This window comes from Antrostomus carolinensis, unplaced genomic scaffold (genome assembly GCF_000700745.2).
Source record: "Antrostomus carolinensis isolate BGI_N321 unplaced genomic scaffold, ASM70074v2 scaffold27906, whole genome shotgun sequence".
Taxonomy (NCBI): Eukaryota; Metazoa; Chordata; class Aves; order Caprimulgiformes; family Caprimulgidae; genus Antrostomus; species Antrostomus carolinensis.
The window spans coordinates 72,680-92,247 of NW_010322999.1; the positions used below are offsets into that span (position 1 = coordinate 72,680).

General features: G+C 41.9%; 1 protein-coding gene across 1 annotated transcript in view; it reads left to right on the forward strand.

Moving 5' to 3' along the window:
* Positions 1–17,600, forward strand: part of DPT (dermatopontin) — a 26,186-nt gene extending 8,586 nt beyond the window's left edge. The window contains exons 2-4 of the mRNA XM_010170462.1: positions 1,201–1,326; positions 12,309–12,416; positions 17,534–17,600. Of these exons, the coding sequence (XP_010168764.1) occupies positions 1,201–1,326; positions 12,309–12,416; positions 17,534–17,600 (301 nt within the window). The remainder of the gene's footprint in view (positions 1–1,200; positions 1,327–12,308; positions 12,417–17,533) is intronic.
* Positions 17,601–19,568: the final 1,968 nt, after the last annotated feature.

Below are 19,568 nucleotides of genomic sequence, written 5' to 3' on the forward strand. Positions count from 1 at the left end.
ACTTGGCGTGATACCATAGCAACTTAACTCTGGAGGTCCTCGGAAGAGTCTCACAAAGCACAGCAAGTACGTGTGGCCTCAGCAACGTGGGAATTGCAGGGATACAAACAAATGTAAATAATCTTGTCTGAACAACAGAACACAGTGGAAGGTACATATGGAAAGAGCCCTGCTTCAAAGGAGGAACCTGAAAGTTAGGCAGGGGAATTCAATGCTGCACTGGTCAAAACTGATCAGTTTTTAAACTTTTACATGCAAACACCTGAGCCTGATGCTTTGTGAGCACTAACACCTGTATGCACAAGTGAATGACTTTCCAAACACCAAACTCTGCTAGACTATGCATTTTTCCTCCTGGGAACCTCAGGCTCATGAAAATAAACTATGAAGTCATTGAATGAAACTAGGGGAATTTTTTTGTATTTGTTAATTATAAAGTTACTTCTTAAAGTGTCTTTTGGATATACCAATGTATTTGATTTTATGGTATTGCAAGGAAGGTTTGCTACAGCTCGAGAGTGCCAGTTTTCCTTGATGAAAGAAAAAGAAAGAAAAGGAAATGGAAGAATGGAAGAAACCAAATTCCTGTAATTTTCTCCAATAGGGAAACAATGAGGCTAGGAGGGTGCTAAGTCTCAGTTTTCCTCATGTGATTGTTATCAAATCATTATTTCATCACCAGCCTACTATGTTTTGAATTAAGAGTGCCTTCTCCTGGAGACAGGTAACTGAGAAACAATAAAATTAAAGAAATTGCTGAACTTCTCTTATAAAAGAGTTTCAAAGGCTTCTTTTTTGTAAAGAAGCAGTTGAAAAAATTACTCTAGTGAACCCCAAATGCTCAACTACCAACAAAGACAAAGATATTTTCAAGTCAGTCTCATGATTTATAAACAGTTGAGTAGGTTGACACTAGAACAATCTTCTTGCCTGAGTAGCATACTGGAATGATTAAATACTTTAAAACAGTTTAGTTTTAAGTGCAACATAAATGTTAAGACATCACTAGTTAACTACTGCTGCTTTTTTATACAAAATGGTTACCCAATACACAGCAAGTGTATTCTCAGTAACAAAGCCAAACCTTTAGCTCCCACCCTCAATCAAAACTTTAATGCCATTTCCAGAAATGCTTGAAAAGATCGGGCAATCTAATATCATGTTTTCCTTATGTGTTTTCTTCTTTCTCCCCTTTCTTAGGTATCAAACTTGCTCAAACAATGGGCTGGTGGCTGGTTTCCAGAGTCAGTATTTTCCATCTGTGCTTGATCGTGAATGGCAATTTTACTGCTGCCGCTACAGCCGGAGATGCCCGTATTCGTGCTGGTGAGTTCAAGCAGAAACCAAACCTGTTAACCTCTTTTCCCCAGCAGTGCCTACAAATGCCTTTGGCCACCTGTCCTGTCAAAAACCTTGTCTGAAAAAAAGTTAGCTGTGTTTTATGGGGCTAAGCAAGTTATTTCCAGTCTGGTAACAGGATTCTTGAGGATCCATGGCTAAGGGAAGAGGAGGGGAGCACAGTTACGCGGAACAGCGCAACGCAGGAGCTAACCCTAAATGAACAGGTCTGGGTGCCAGCAGCAGCCTAGCTACGCTGGAAACCGTGACAGAAGTCTCCTAAGTGGAACAACATTTCAAAGGTGGTGAAATAGCTCCCACTATAAATCCAGCACATTTATAGGAGCAGGAGCATCTCTGCGCCACGCAATTGTGCCACAGTAACTTAACAGGAGGGAACTTGCTGCCAGTTACCTCAGAAAAAATATCCTCTTGCTGACAACTCGGGATTTGGGGGCTTTTAGAGCATGCAACTTGCTTCCTCTCACTGTTTGAAGACTAAAGTCAAAATGAGCTACTAAGCATAGTCCAAATCTAAAAAAAAAAAGTGGCCTGACCTCACAACTGGTGCTGGCAACCTCACAGAGGCTAGAGAAAAATGAGCTACACATCCCAAGCCTCCCTGTGTCCCCAGGTTGTGCATTGTATAAATTGAGACAGAAGCACAGTAGCACACTGTGTAGAGAAAGCTTATATTGCTCCTGCCCATTCTGTGCAACAGAACTCATAATTTTATGCTCCAGGGTTATTAATCCAACTATTCTCACTGACACAAAGAATAACTTGCCTGCACTTTAAAGAGAAAAAGAAGAAAAGGGGAGGGAAGGGGGGGAAATCTGTGCTTGGATCTCTGTTTCCAGAGCTCAGCTTTGAAGTAAACTTCCCATTGAGACGCGCACAAACTGTTACATGCCCTTTGGTCTTACTTGTCTGGCTGGCTACTGGCCAAACACAACAGCAGTGCCTTGCTTTGCATCCTTCAGTCTCCTTGCAGACAGAAGGAAAAGACACGGGTTTTTATTATCATTTTAAAACATTTTAAATGACAAGAACTCTGTAAGGATGTCTTTGAACATTCTTCTGCCCCCTTTTCAGCCTACGCTGCCTACAAATGTTCTCTGCCTGGGGGTTTATTTACATACCTGCCCAGGCTCTTCCCTCTGAGGGAAACTCACTCTAAACTTTTAAGCGGTTCTTCCAATCTCTCTTACTCCTCTAACATTGCTTGTATTTTCAGAGAGATCACAGAAATCTGCTCTGACCTCTTTTGTTGTTGACAGTTCTGCTTTCCTCAGACACCGTCTTGACAACTGGGAACAGCTTTGTCTCTGCCTTGCAAATTGTCATTCGAAGTAATGCAAATCCTAATGTAAATGTTTGGGGTTACTGATGTCTTGCATTTCCATCCCAGCTGCACAAGGACTCCTATCCTGCCCTTCTATTTCCAATAGTGACAACACTCCATTTTTCACACTTGGAAAAGAAAGCCTTATGCAGTTCAGTTGCTACTGTCCTCCCATGCCGAAAAGGCAGCATTTCAAGGGAGGTGAAGCATTTCTCCCTGTAAGCAGGTAGAAATCCCATGTGCTCATGTTATTCTGGGAGGTGAAGAAGAGGAAGACCTGTCACCTGGCCTGTGGAAAGCTTCTGATGCATAGCTTGTGATTATGGCTTCATTATAAAACCAGTTTGTACCCTGTATGACCAGGCTCAGTCACTCCATGTGGAGCCCAGTTTGTTCTGTTCAAGCTACTGGCCCATCTTGACACCCCCATATCCACTCTCACCCTGGACAGTCCCTCATACAGTTTCTTCAATTAAGAGCCTTGTCTGACCTTACTCTTTGAAGTGCCTCCTTACAATGTATTTCTTCCAGTTTCTTTCAAGTTCTCATTCTGCTTCTGGAGTTAGCAAGGTAGGTACAAGCTCTTTCTACACATGGTTATCCAAATTAGGATGTTATGGTCTGGATGGACAGATCACTAGGGTAAAAAACTGGTGGTTTAACAGACTCAGAGGGTGGTGGTTAAAGGGCGATACTCTCCCTGGGTGCCCATTATGAGCAGAGCACTGTAGCTAATGGGACCTGTCCTATCAATGATTTCAAGGAGGCAACAGAACAAGCTCTCACCAAGTTTGGGTGAAGGCAGGACTGCTGTTCAGAGGGTTATAAAGAAAAGCTTTTCTGCTATGAGGACAGTGAGGCAGTAGAGCAGGTTGCTTGGTGAGGCCATGCAAGCTCCATCCTTGGAGTTGTTCAAGACTCAACTGAATAAAGCCCTGAGCAGGCTGGTCTGACCTCATAGCTTACCCTGCTTTGAGCAGGAGGCTGTGCCAGTGACCTCTTGAGGTCCCTTTCCACCAGAGTTAACCTGTGATACCCCAATAGGAGGACCCACTCTTCTGCTGCGAGGCCCTCGCCATGCAGCTAAACTCTCTCCCTTTTCCCAAACAGTGGTCTCCTGCATATTGTCTGCTGGGAACAGTTTCTCTTCTGTTTTATTCCCTTTACCCTGCCTAGACACTGTCTGGGAGAGTGCTGGTTGTCATGCTAAGATATAAACAACATGTACTGCAATGTGGTAGCATGAAATCTCATGCCTTGGACCTACTTTTACTACTACAGATGCAACTTGTCTGAATTGTTAAACATCAGCACACAGCTGCTAAACTTCTTACAGCTTAAGCCCAGGAGATCTCACTCACAACTTAACTTTCATCGGCATTTCCAAGTTATTGTCACAAAACCTTGCTCACACATCACACTCCTGGTTTGTACCTTGCACTCTGTTTAAGATGTATTTGACAGAGAGACTGTGTTTTCCAAACAATCTGCAAAGTAGTTCTGAGCTACCAAGGGTAGGACCTCTAAAGGTATATGCATGTAAGACACAATAAAAATCTGTCTGTGTATACAGTATCATTACTTATTACAGTTTTTGCCCCAAACTATAATGATATTTATTCTTTCCAGAAACTAGCTGTCAACAAACTATCTGTGGAGAAGTGGCTATTAACATGCCACCGACTCCTGTTTCTTACTTAATTTTGTGCCAAGGTATCTATTAGTATATGACTATGTGGAAAAGTAATACCAAGAAGATATGTAATGACTGTGGTGCCTCACAGTCATTTTTTTATGGTTTATGGTTTAAGGACTTTGCTTGGATCATGTGTAAAACACGGGAAAATCTATATTCAAACACAATTCATGTTGCAGAATTTCTCAGCAGCCTTGAATTTTAATGTGCAATGAATCCTTCATTATGAAACCAAATATGGGCAGAAATGCATTTTTTAAGAAAACTGACAATACTGAGGAATAACAAAACTCTTTGTTTTAAATTACCTTTCACCTTTTGTATTTGATCCCTTCCTCTTCCAGCTGACTCTCTACAGGGCTCTCCAGCAAACATAAAAACAGTGAGACAGCTGATCCTTATGCATGGTTTCCCTTGGCTCTTCTGCAGTACTACATTCCTCCTGAAGCGAGCTGGTCTTCCCTGCAATGAATAGAGACAGGTTTTCCCCATGTATGAGCCATGAAAAATGGTTTGTTAGAATCTGACCTGGGTTTTACAGCTGAAACATTCCTGTGTTTTTTGAGTCCTGCTGATACTTACTGGAATATTAAACTAAGATACCATCATGCTGACTGAAACCCAAACTTAAATGCTTTGCTTAACTTAAGAACAAGGTTAAAGCCAAATACATGTTTAAGGACTTTGCTTGGTAGCATCTATATCCTTTCTCTTAGCACCCAGCAGTTCTGTTTCACAGCTTGTCTTCTCACCCTTAATTCCCAGTTTACCTGTACAGTAAACCCACCCTGCAGTTAAATATACTAATCTTTTCCAGTCTTGTAGGTTCATGCTTGCTGTTTTTAACATTTTTTGTTGTTTTGGGTTTTGGGTTTTTTTTAACAAATACTTTGTTTCCTTCCTCACCATGCCAAGTCTTGTCATGGATTCTGCACATCTTTACCATATTGAAAATAATTAATATTCCTCACAGGAGACAGAAAAGCTCCTATTATTTTACCTGGCTAGGGAATGCTACCACAGTAAAATAAATTGTGTGCCAATTCAAACCATAAAGGAAGCAAATCCACCGCAGATGCAGAGACATTAAGTTGTCCCATTAGAGGTCAGATTTTTCTCTTTGCCAGGAAATTGAAAGCTTGACTCCATACTCTCAAAAGCAAACACATGTCACAGAGCAGCCCCAAGTCTGCACAGACTGTTTACGACTGTTTCTCCTCTCCAAACAACCAGCAGTCCAAGTGCCAGAAGGCCTGTCTGCAGATGTGGCTGCTCTGTCACAGTGACACTGTCCAGGCAACAATTACATTTTCCAGGAGTTATGGGGCTTAACGAGCTTATTTGTTTTCTTCACTCAACCTGCCACCAAAGCCATATTGAAACTGATGAGATCCTACGCAGGTTTCTCAGAGATTACCAACAGCAGAGATATAAATTCAGGGGGTGAACTTAGAATAGATGTAGTGGAAACAGGCACATCTGGGCAACCCAATTCCCCTCCCTCCCTGTTTTTCTTTTTTAAAAAAAATTAAAAAATACCCACAATGGATTTTTTTTTTTTTCTATCCCAGCAAATACAACCTTACAGTTCAATCTCCAGGACCATCTTCCAGAGACATCTTAGGAGAAACACATTTGCCTAACATTGGAAAGCTGGCTAATATTACTGCAGATACGTCCTTCTGGAGCAACAGGCATGAGGTGGCCTGAGCTCTCTGCTGCTGCTTGTATCTGTACTGCACTAGCTTGTGTAGGCCTCCAAGAAGAACTGTGGTCCTACTGTGTTGGCCTCATGGATTCTCAGCCCTGTGAGAGTTTGTGGTTTTCACTATAACAGAGTGGAAACAGAAGGACAGTGATGTGTCTAGGTGAATCTACGATCTCAGAGACTGGAGTCTGAATGCAAACCCGAAACACACGTGACATGGCCACGTGAGAGAACTGCTCATCTCTAGAGCAGCTCCAGGACACCTCTAGTTCCCCAACAGCCCAATAATCTGGGACCTATACTGGGAGCATTGTCAGGAATTCTGTAGACAGTTTACTAAGACTTTTGTTGGCTTTTCAGTATAGTATGTTTTTAAAAGGGGATGGCCATTGTCTCCCTACTGGAGGAAGAACTGAAATTGATTAAAAAGCATATAATTCCCATGTTCACTGGATGCAGCATGAAGGCTTATGGCTCTTGGAACAAAATTCTCCTTTAGGAGAGCCATATTCTTAAAGCACTTGTAAATAACATCTGAAATGGTAAGGCCATTCAGGGGACCCTCATTATCCTCAAAGGTCAGAAAGTTAATATAAAGGTCAGAAAGTTAATGTCAAAGATGTTTTCCTCCTGAGATGGAACAGCTCCTTCTTTTGGCTGTGGCATTGTTAGAGGAAGAGAAAAATGAAGGTTAAAGAGGAACCATTTGTCTTGTTAGCACTGTAGTGGCACAAGAAGTGAAGAGTGTAAGGCACTCTGAAACAACATACTTAGTAGCACAGAATAAGTATATTCAACAGCTGGAGCAGGAAACCATAAGCTCTGCCTCTGACTGCCTTTGATATTTTAAAATATTAATTTCTTTTGTCTGCTTGGTATCTATCTGAAGGCAAGGCATACCCACAGTTCCCATTTACTTCTCTAAGGGGTGGGCTATACAATACTAATAAGGCCACTGGTATGACTCTTCTTAGCAGTAAAAAAATCGACTCATGGTAACTATTTCTGAAGTCAATCGTTGAAAGAGTGCGAGGGATCACTGTAGATTAGCACAAAACATTCTTCTCAGTGCTAAATCAGTAACTCTTGTGTTTTCTGTTGATCTCTAACATAGTAACTCTTCACTATGGAAAATAAACAACATTGCTACTTTCAGACTAAAATAATAACAACGGTAATCCTGTTAAACATTTAATGCCTTTTTTCAATATGTTTCCTGCCCTGAGCAAGATTTATAGGATTATAGTAAAGAACATTAGAAAAATGTGGGGATGGGTGGGGTGATGCAAACCAGTCAAAAGATAAACCATCCCACATCAACTTGCTACCAGCTAAAAACCCCATTATGAAAAGACCTTTTTTAAATCAGGTTTTCCTGCTCTCCCTGACACACACCAAACCACTTACACCCCTTCTCACAAGCTTTTCTTTCCCAGTCTTTAACACAGAGTTACTTGCTTTCTTCTCTCTTGACAATGCCATTAGTGCTCCAAGTCTCTTGTGTTCAAACATCATACACTTGACACCAACCTGAAGTGCATTTGCAAAGACGAAGCAGAATTCCTGTTTTCTGTATTACTTCTTGCAAATAGATCATACAGATTGAAAAGACCACCACTTGCTAAAGGTCTCACATCACTATTTTCTCCCCTATCAGTACTTCCTCAAACTTAACACCCATGTCCGTACCTCGGCTTAGTAAACAATCCCACTAAACGCACCTTGCTAGCCCCTACACAGATTCTTTACCTTCTCAGAGTTCGTTTGTCACCAAATTACTAAGTGACTAGGTCTCACTGTCAGTGTAACACAGGTCTTCTCACACCTGCTTTGCAAGCCTCTGTTCTGGGGCTTTCTCTCACGTACCCTCCAAGGAACCACAAGAACCAGAGTTTGGTCCTAGAGGACTTCGATCACCCCAAACAACAGCAGCAACTCTGTCTCAGTACTTGGCAATTCCCAAGCTTCTCACTGCTCCCCTAGCTCAGTTTTCTTTGCTAAGAGGTCAATGCCAGAAGTGCTTCCTGCAGGTCACTGTGGATTGCTCTTTGCAAATGGGTCTTGCCCTTGGGCTTGGATTCCCCAGGAGTCCAGACTCCTGTGGGCAGGTAAACCCTCAACAACTAGGGCAAAAAGTCTCTCTCACTTATGTCATGATTCCTCTCAGGTACAAACCATATACTACCACGCTTGTAAATAAATTACCTGTCTGTAGGGTCCTGGTAGGAGGTTCAGCATTGATACACAGCTGATATGCAAAGCAATATTTTCAGTTAAGCACTTGATAATAAGGTTACATACCAAGCTACAACAAATGCTGAGGGAACCAGTGACCTGTGCCAGGCAGATCACTTGGAAAAAACCCTTAATGGCTGAGTTAAATGACCTTTCTCCCCTCCATGAGAAGAAAACCAAGTACTGAATATCCCTATGCATTAAACACTAGAGCATCACTCAGCACAAATACATTTTGTGTGACTTATCTCCAGGATTCTAAAAACGGGGATAGCAGAGAAGGGCTGAGTAACACCACAGAGCCCTGTTATATGGACACCCAACTGCATTTCCTTCTAAAGGTTACAGCACAATCCAGATGACCTTCATGGGCTTAAGAGAACCGTTTCATAAATGAGAACAGTAATCATCAAAGAGAACTGAATTAGAAAGACAGACCACACAGATCCAAGTGAACTTGAACATTGCTGTCATAGCACTATTTATAATTATTCTCTCCAGAACAAAAAGTGTCAGTAGGCATCTGTCTATGTAACAAGACAAACTTCAGAGCAGCTCAATTCCCCATATCATTTACTTTCAGTAATTGCATGCATTTGCTTTTTGAACATTTCTTAGCAGAAGAGCCTTAAGCCTGAATGGTAATGTGAAGAACTTAGTAGAGAGGGAGGGGGAGGTGCCAGCAGGCAGAAAGAAAAGAGAGGGAAGCTAAATGAAGGCTCCCTACTGCATCCATTCACTTCAGAATAACACTGCCTTCTTCTGCAAGAGGTCTGTGAGACCCTTCACAGTAATTCAGGAGCTTGTCATCAGATTTGCTTTTCAACTGAGAGGCTCATGAAGCACGTTCAAAGAACTGACTCTCAGTTCTGTCTCTGCGTAGAGCTGAAAGCTGCCTTTTAACCTTCTGTTTTGCACAGTTTCATCTGCTCAGCGCATAGTGCTGGTCAAGATTACAGAACATTTTTCTTGCTGAATGCCAAACAGATGTTATGAAACACATTTAGTGGAACATATATAAACACATGTCTTAGTATTTTGTCATAATAATAGCCCAAAAAAAGCCCAAAACCTGAAGTTGAGAGGGAAATGCAAAATGAAATCCTGGTCCACAGCTGGTCTTCATGCCACATGTAAAAAGCTGCTGTGACCCAGGAATCTTTGAAGATGCGCTATCAGGTACTCAGGCTACAAATTAGTAAACTAAATATGAGGACTCTCCTCTAGCAGAAGAAGCAGCCACACTAATAAACTTTCTTACCCTCCAAAACAGTGTCTCCACATTTTGCCTGTTAGGAATGATACTTCCGACGTGCTAACTCACAAACTGTGTCTTTGAGGGATCTGCTGAGACTGTGCTAGTTGGTCTGAAACTGTCCCAGCGATTGCTCTAACGATTTACACATCTAGGCAATCAAGTTATAGTGCCCAGAAACATCCTCTGGTGTTATTTAATTTAATAGCATAGATGTAGTCCCAGTTTCTCTTGGCCTCTGGCTATGGATCCAGAAACACTCTCAAGTTCCCATATTCAGATCCAGGCTTCACTGATGGCAGACTCAGGCATGCAAAAAAAGTCCTCCTCAGGGCCTTGATTTCTGTGTAAAGAAAATGGATAAAAGCCAGTAGCAGAGGTCAGGCTTTATGGAGTATACTCTAGCCTTCATTACAGCTCTGGGCATGGAGTGCAGGGCTCCAGAAGCATCTCTTTGCAAACTGGAGGGCTTTCAGCAAGTTGGCTAGATCGAACAACCGGCTTCTACTCAGGTTGAAGTTCTTTTATGGGGCCATAAAAGTGTATGAGAGATTCAAGTCATAGATTGTCTAGGTAAAACAGTATTCAAATCTGAGCTGTAAACTGTCTGACACTGACAAACAGATGCATATTTGGGAGCACAAGGGGACATGTCCTGAAAGCAAAAATGATAACATCAGCCTTCAAAGTAACAGATAAATTACATTTGCTGTGGTTTGACAGGAACACATTCATGTGATATTCTTTGGTCTGGGAAAAACCACCAGCTAACTGGTGAGAAGCCCTGAGAAACAGGTTTTTGTAATAGTTGTGTTTATTCTCTTTATCTGGGTCAGAGCCAGTTCCCTTAAAATTCATAGTAGTCCCATTTTGGACTTTCATGGGGGCTGAACTGAAAACTGTGGCTCTAATTTTCCCATTTGCAGAGCATACTGATGGCTCTACCTATTTATCCATCCTAACCACTGCCAGTGTACATGGTTCCTTCTATTTCTCCCAGCCTGCAGCAGCTGTCTGCATGTCCTGTGAAATATTGCTGGTCATTTCTTACCAACAGCACAGCACTGTGAAGGCTCTGCGAATCCATGGACTCTTGGTCAGAGCTCTGACAACAGATGCTGTGACCCGGCCTGATCTTCTGCCTCCCCAAACCACTTGGGCATGGGTGTTCTTGTACTACAACTAGTGATTTGCTGGATGATTGCCATGGCCAAAGGACAGGAGGCACAAAACCAAGATATGTTCAAAGAAGATGACTGTGGCGACTTAGGGATCTTATAAGGCCATGCTTGAGTTTCACACTCAGCCCCATTTTCCATCTGTCAAGGAGTAATGATTTATTAGGAATGATGTTCCAACAGAATTATGTTTTTCTTTCATTTTCAAAAGCTGAAAATGACCTGGAATTAAGTCACATTTGCTTCACAAAGTAGATATAAACAGCATAAAAAATGGGATAAATGAAGTGATCAAAAATACATCTAAAATATACAGAGTGCTGGCAATTTCAGAGGATTTTTTATTACAGTGAGTAGCTCTAGAAGAAAGCAGCCTAATATTCCAGAGTCACTCAGTTGTCAGGTAAACTTTCAGTTTCTGGGTATTCCAATAGTTACTGGTTTGGGTTCCAAATAACCTCAAAGTATCTAATTTTAAAAACTTAAAACTGTCCCAATAATTATACTCCTAGTAAGTAAAATATTTAAGCTTGTACTCAAACTCCATTGATTTAACAAAATGTAAACATGCACATGAGTGCTCCTCTGGGATGTGCCAGGATCACCTTCAAGCATCATTCAAGTACTGCTGATGGGCTGACTTAAGTCAGAAAAACAGTTCTCAGGATTTCTGTAAAGGCATCTTAACCCTGTTAAGTCTCAACAGGAGTTGAACCAGGGACAGCATCTCCCTTACAAGAACCTGATTCTTCCCTGTTCCGCTTCAGAGTGAAGCTGACACAACTCCACTAGCAACTCCCACGTCAAATTGTGTAATATGGGGAAAGACTGAGTGCCAGCTTTCCATTCCTGACCTCTAACATAATGTTGACACAAAGTACTGGTCAGGGTCCCAGCCTCTTCCTGCATCTGTTCATTATCTGTAAAATGTCTGTAAAACAGTCTGTCTTGCCTATTTCCCAGGGAAGCAGTAAGCATAATCTGATTAATAAGTGCAGAAGCACTTTGAGTTTCTTAGTTAAAATACACTGCACAAATATTGTCCAGGCCAATATTTTTGCATTATAAACTAGGCAGAAAGTGAAAAGAACAAAAAGGAATGGATTAATTGCTACATTCATTTAATATAATTCATAAATGGATAAATGCTTGTAGCTATTTGACTTGGCAACATCTACAGACCTCTGCAGCAACAAACCAAACAGACTGACAAGCAGCAGGAGCAAATCCCTGCAATAAAGACATCAGTAGCAGACAGGCTTTACATTCTTGTTCAGGCTGCTTTTATTCCAGAGCTGCAGATGTATAGACATATAATACTCCAACTTGCTCTTAACTGTACTAAACTTACTGAGCTTTATTCAAATAGCTACATGAACTAGCTGTGTGCAAGAGAAATGCAGTCTTCTAGGTCAGACTGCATCTTCTGGTGCTATTAAGAAACAAGAACTTTCAGACAAACAGGAAAAATCTACTATTTGAGTTGCATTCAGTCAACTGGACTTTTCTGTAAGATGGTAAATTATTTTATCTTCTTTTTCCTTAATGTAAAGGTTAACAACAGAATACCCGGGACACTACGGAGAAGATATGGACATGATGATGTACACTTATGACCATTATATCCGTGGAGCAACCACAACGTTCTCTGCTGTAGACAGGTTTGCTTTTCATCTGTTTCACTAGAAACTACCAAAAAAACAAAAATAAAAGTTTTCCCTTTTTTATTTTTCCCAAACAATGCCTGGCTACACATCATCTGCTGTGGTGCTCAGCATCAGGCTAGTACTTCTAAGGACCAAAGTTCCATGTGCATTTGGCTAATTGTCCAGAGTTGTGTATCAAGAAAAGGGCATCTTCATGCACAAGGGGATCATCTGTGACATCCATCTGAGTAGTGAAAAATATAGTAATGGCAGGCTTGGCTAAATCTGAACTCCATAAAGCTTAACAGACCTTCAGTATTGTTTCTCACCTACCTCTAGTTAGACCATCTTTTATCTAACCCAGTAAAGTCTCAGCTTGGAACACCCTGTCCTTTCAGGGGATCAGGGACTTATGTTGGCCCACTTTAATTTACAGAGAAGTAGGGAATCTGCCAGCATGCAAAGATAAGATCATCCAAACTGCAATCTGAATGCTGCAAACTGCCCAGTCCATTGCAACACAATTCTAACAGATCTGATCTTCACACCAGGAATTAAGGCAATGCTGTGCACATTGATCCCTTTCCAGAAAATGAGTTCACTGCTTTTTCTTCATCAGTCCTACTTAGCCAGGCCCTGTGAGTCCCTACAGCTTGTGAAGTTGTAGTTGGATCTTGATTCTTTCCTCTCGAGCTGACCTCTAATACATCAACTGTGAGTTATTTTTTTGCTGATGTTTTTTATCAGACACCTCAGCCCAGTATATTAAAGCATTTGTTATCACGCACAGCGCAGACAGCAAGGCAAGACATGGCCTATTGTTGCCAAGACTGGCTACAGGAGACGTGGGGAGAGAGGAGAGAAGTAGGTTAAACACACTGTATTTAAACACACAACATTACAAGCTGTCTCCAATAACCTTCAAAGGAGCTGAGGTGCTTTTGTCACTATGATGCTCTCAGCTTGCCAGACTTCACTAGAGATTCCCCCAGTCAAAAGTTTACGTAAAATAAGAAGGCCTTTCCAGAAATTATAACACAGACAGAATGCTGGGGGTCCATAACTGTAATTTTCTGGCCAAAATTCATTAGCCTGTTTATTAACAAATGGAAGCCACATCTGCAATTTTTTCCTACAAGTGGAAGCATTACTTCCACAGTTAATGGACTCAAAGATATCTGTTTATACCTTTGGATAAAGAATTCACAAGGTTGCAAGGGTGATCCTTGTTCTGGGTTTTTTCTCTTAAATATTCCTCAGTGCTGTTCCTAATCCTTGTTCCTCATGGCCATAGCAGAGAGGAGGGGAGATAATACAGACAGTATGTTCCCTTGCAACTGGATCCCAGCTGTCCTTGGATGTGGACCAGGGTAAAGTCAGGAATCACAAGGATGAGCCTGGAGAACAGAGCAGTTGAGGTAACCGATGCCTCTGAGCATGGGGAAGAAGCCACCAACACTTTTGTCCTACCACTGCTGTGACACCACAGATGCATCTGCAGCAGTAGCAGGTGATAACCATAGAGAAAACACTTTATGACTTTAAATCTAAGAAACTTCTCGGTGCCAGTGAACTTCCTAGTCCCCAGCTTCCAGAAGGACTAAAACCAATGTGTGTTGCCTTGCATAAGGAACAAAAACCACTCCTGCCTCCCCAGTTCATAATTCAGATTCGGGCAGTAACTCTCCTGAACGGCACACTTGCAAAAGTCAGCAGAGTCTGTCATCCCAGATGGTTCTTTGCAGCTGGGCTGGAGGAGCATAGGAGCAAACAAGCCATTCCGGCTCCCAGCCCGCCGCAGCGTGCACTGTGCAGCTCATGTAGACTGCTTCTCATTTTCCAGAATGTTAAACTTGTGTCCACACTGTTCAGCCCATGACAGGCGATGTTCTTGAGCTAATGAGAAACACAAAAGAAGCGTCTGAAGGTATTTTAGTTTAAGCTTTCCTAATCACTTCAAACAGGTATTTTAAAACTTTTTGAGTAAACTTGCAGAAATCATAACCTCCCTTCCTGCTCCCTAAGACATTGCATCACTGGGGTCACAGCTGATGCACAGGTATTTCAGAGAGCACGTGATGCCCCTGGCAAAAGCTGTAGAAAGGTGGCATCCCCACCTCCCCTTCTGTAATCGGTCTCTGTGAGTTTCCATGCCTGTGTTATCAGAAATTAATGAAGGAGTTGCTGTTCATCATCAGAGGTTTTAAATCTGTGGAGAACAGATTTTAGAAGTGGTTCATGTTTACATTTTTCAGTCCCATTTAAAATGGGGTCAAAAAGAAGAAAGCAGCTGGAAAGAATTAGCAGAGGCTTGAAGTATCTCTGGGAGCACGTCTGGGAGCAGCATGGTGGTAACGCTGATGCAGACAGGACGATCTATGGACTTAAGTAAGGGAGTCTTTGCAGGGAAAGGCAGGATCTGATACAGTCAAGTTTCAGAGATGGACACGGGGTATGTGAAGCAGGTTGTAAACAACTGAAACTGCCCACATAGACATGCACGTTGTAAACCATTGGCAAAATAGCTTAAAAAATAATATCAAAATATCTTCAAAACAGCTTCAGTTTGAGCTCTGAAACATCCGAAGTGATGATGACACAGCTCCCTCGTGGAGCCTTTTTATGGGGCTGTGGTGTGGTTGGATCAGTCTCTTGAGTCCAGATTATCTTTCAGTGATCTTTCTTAACTGGTCAATTATCTTCCCTGAAAGACAGATCAACACCCAAATACCCCAGCAGTAAGTACATTTGAAATGCCTGGACAAGCTGGATATCTACCGAGCTCAGCTGAGCTAAATTACAGGGTATTTTAGGTCACTAATAAGTTTCATATGACCAAAGAAAGAGGATTTTGTCAAACTCAATATGAATAGGAATTCACAGAAATTTTTAACTGAATTGGAAACAGATTATTTGGCAATATTTCAAGATAAAATATATTTTCTCTATAGCATCAAAAATTTAAATCTGTCAGCACATGACAGCTAGAGAAAAAATGTGACAGTTGAATACTGACTCCCCAAGCCAAGGAAAATGCATTAAATTAGAAATTTGGGGGGTACCTATGACCTGGTGTTAAGGATCTGCAAAGGCAAGTTCATATATCCTAGAGTATTCCACAAAGGTCAATTCCTGATGGGACCTGCACCACCAATGGAAAACTTGTAAGGGATCTACAAATTGAAACAGGCTGATAACTATTGAATTAAATACAAAACACCAGTGGTACAAAGTAATTGCCTGCATCCTGAGAAGTTGGATGTGTGTGCTGAACTTCAAACACAAGTAATGCAAAAAAAGATTAATTAAGACACTAAATGCATAAACCTATTGTCCATCAACCACATGCATGTATGCTAAAGTGTCTGCAAATTCTGTCTGGAAATGGCAGGGAGATGTGCCAGGGGAGGTTTAGGTTGGACATGAGGAAAAGGTTCTTCACCCAGAGGGTGGTGGAGCACTGGAACAGGCTCCCCAGGGAGGTGCTCATGGCACCAAGCCTGACACCATTAAAGACGCATTTGGCCAAGGCCCTCAGACACATGGTCTGAATCTTGGGGTTGTCCTATGCTAGGGCAAGAGCTGGACTTGATGATCCTTGTGGGTCTCTTCCAACTCACAACATTCTATGGTTCTATGAAACCTAAAAATGAATCTTGCATTTCATTAATCTTTAGCAACGGTTTTATCAGGCAATTACAATTAAAAACCATCTAGGAAAGGCCTAAAGAAAACAAAAAATAAACACTATATAACTAAACACAGATTTGCTGGTGAGTATGAAACAGAGTCAGTGCCAAACAACACTCAGCATAAACTGGTGAAGTAGCATAGTAAATTTCCAATTAAAAAGCAAACCTCAGTTAAAGAAAGCTGAAATGAGACACTTTATACCTACACAGGTCTTAAGAGTCAAATTAATTTTATGCCAGGATAGAGTCACCCAGTCAATGAAACCATGTATAAAAGCAATTAATACCAAAATTGTGTCTCAGCACATCCCTAAGAGGCAGCAGGTTCTGTACCAGTTTCCTCACTGTTTGGAGCTGGCCACCAAAAACCCCAGAACTGTGCAGAGGCCTTGTAAAGCAAGCTCCTATTGAACCACCCCAGCAGCACCACCTGTGCCACCCCTCAGGTTTAGAAGATAACTATTAGCAGAATCCAAACTTTCAGAAACCTCTTGGAGTACTACCCATTACCAATTGAAATGGTGGCTGCCATCTGCAAGCACTGTACTTTAGATCTCAACTCCTGCTAGCCAGTACCAAGCAGCCTAAATCAAACATCTGCTCCACAGCAGGACAGTATTTGGTCCCCTGAAGTCACGCCTTTTTGTGAAGGGAAAATTTAACGCACAATAAGCTAAGGTAGAAATTTGCAGCCTGTTGTAGCTATTGTGTGCTAAATCACTGGCCTCCACTGTTGAATCCTGTTGCTCCGACCATGCTTCCTACTAAAAATTGTTAGTAGATATTGTATCAGTCTCCTGAGAGAGAACACAGACATCCAATTACTCACAAACCAGGAAGAGCTTAAACTCTTCTTACTCTCATAAATGTTGCTCTGCCTCACATGAGACTTGTGGAGATCAAAGATGAAAAGTTAATTTAATTTCTCTCACTATTGATTCCTTCACACCTTTAATAGAGCACATGAGCTAGAAGACCTAGCAGTGAAAGAAAAACAGTGTGAATTTTGCTGTGTGGATAACTCCTCACTTAGCTTGAAAATCACCCATATATTTTACTTTGTACACATTCCCAAGCAATATATCACATGACAATATTGTTTGACAGAACCATCCTTTTCCTCTTGGTCACTGATTTAAAGTCAATTTAGGATTGATCACCATCAAGAGTCACTGATCTCTAAAGGAAACTCAGAGACCTAATTATTCAGAGAGCTGATTTTCTTACCTTGTAAGAGAGTGTGAAGGAATTATAATTATCAGACATAATTAATCTCCTTCCAGCCCATAAAAACACAAAGCACTCAGAGGAAAGTCAGCTACTGGCAGACAGATGTTCTTGTTGCCACAATACCTGGTGTAAAGTTATTCTTACGTGTATAATCTTATCCTCTGCATTTCTGGCTCACCAAGATCTTTCTTTTGTCTGCCTTCCACACAGGGATCGTCAGTGGAAATTCATTGTCTGCAGGATGACAGAGTATGACTGCCCATTTCAAAACGTCTAAAAAGATCAAGCGTACTCCACTTGGAAAGCTTGGAGACAGACAGGGCGGGATGAGGGTCAGTAATTATGGGAGAAGGGCAATTAGACTCACAAAAAAAGTACCAAGACTCATCAGCCTTCTGCTGAAGATACAATTCTTTTCCCTCTGGAGCTATTAAATAAATTGCCAGCCTATGTGCTTGCAACAGTGTTTTTTGGAGGATTCCTTCAAAGCTGCACTGGCAGTTGTATCCCCCAACTAGAATTGCTTATGACATACACGTTTATGATACACAAGACTATGGTGTATGCAGTTACCTTTTCTATATACACATATAGCCATTCTGAACACATACCACTTTCTTTCACATAGCAGCTTTGTATAAATTGCTCCCCAGCACAGTCACTCCAAATGAGGTGGAAATATACTATAAGCTTTCCAACATCCACTAGACTTTCCTGTCTCTGTACTTTGAACCAATCCAGCGATCCCTACCAGCTTCTCAGTGTCCAGTAGCTGCAAGTGGCATCAGGAGGTCTCTGACGTACTGCATCTGGCATTACCTGTGACAGCCCTCAACATAACTCCATTGCAACAAAGATCTGCCTGCACAAGGGAATTCCAGGTATTTACAACACTGGAAGATGCCAATACCTGATTAAAACAAGAGTAGATCCACCAATAAAAACAGAAGCCTAACCCAGCTTTAGTGAGAGTCTCTTTTATCTTGTCTTAAAAGTCCCTCACGGCATAACCAGCAGCTCCCCTCTGGGCAATCCCAGGAGCAGGTTGCCCTCTCAGTAAGCACGTGTACTGCTCTTGTCAGGAGTCTACTTTTCAGGTAGACTGGGCTTCTACTATGGGCACCTGTGCAACATCCATCCTAACTTGGTAATATATTCTTGGCTTAGAATAGACAAATAAAGCTAATGACTTAGGTGGCCTCAGTTCCTCCAACCTGCAGATCCCATTCCCTGTAAAAGATAAGCTGACCATGTTTCAAGACTACACAGCACTTGTGCAGCGGTAATTCAACAAGAAAGACTATTGATCTGATCTGGGAAGATCTGAGCTAGAATTTTTGCTCTTGAACAAAGCAGAATGTAGGGCTCAGTTTCTTAGCTAATGAAGTAAAAGGTAAACTGAGCAGCAGCTTCGGCAGTGCTGGCTCAAGGGCCGTGATGACCTCACGTACCAATTTAAGGTGGTAAAGCTTCACAGGGAACAGTGGTGTCAGCCAGTCAGTTTCCTTGTTCCAAGCATTTTTAATGTATTTACTAGCATACCCTCAAGTGTGAGCATTAAAACTACACTTGTCCAATAAAAGAATAACAGGTTTTGCACTGCTGTAGCCTTGTTCTTTCTTGATTTTAGTTACACTAGCCTATTAATTTGCACACAAAGAAACCCTCTGTCATTCTCAGAGACCATCACGGTGATTAGCAAGTTTCTGAGAGAGTCAGTTGCTGAGACATGTAAGTAATGGTGTGAAAGAGAAATCAGGAGGCCTGAAGAAGCTTGTTAGCTAACACTGGTAGACAGACAAAGGAAGCCAAGAGAGCTCCAAACAGGAGAGCACCAGAGGACAACAAACTCACGCCGGGGAGTTGGTGGAAAAGGCCAGGCTCTATAATTAAGCTTTGAAGGATCATCTCGGGGAATATCTGCTCTAGCTGGACACCCACCTCCCAAACAGCTTTGACAATTTAGGCTGCTCTCAATTCTGTGTGCACACCATGGGCTCATGGAGGCCCCTGAGGGGACAGTGCAAGACCAGCTTAAACTGATTTAGATCCACAGTGCCACAGAAAGGAGCAGCTCTGCTCTCCTGTCCACTGGAGCTGCAGTATCATATTGTCACAGAGAATCACCTTTCTCCCTCATCCCTGTCCCAGTCACTTCCTTCCACCCCTGCTCTATTCCCAGCTCCACCCTAGCAGTGTATCTGTGTAGGATACATTTCACAGGACTCCTCTTCAGAAAGTTAAG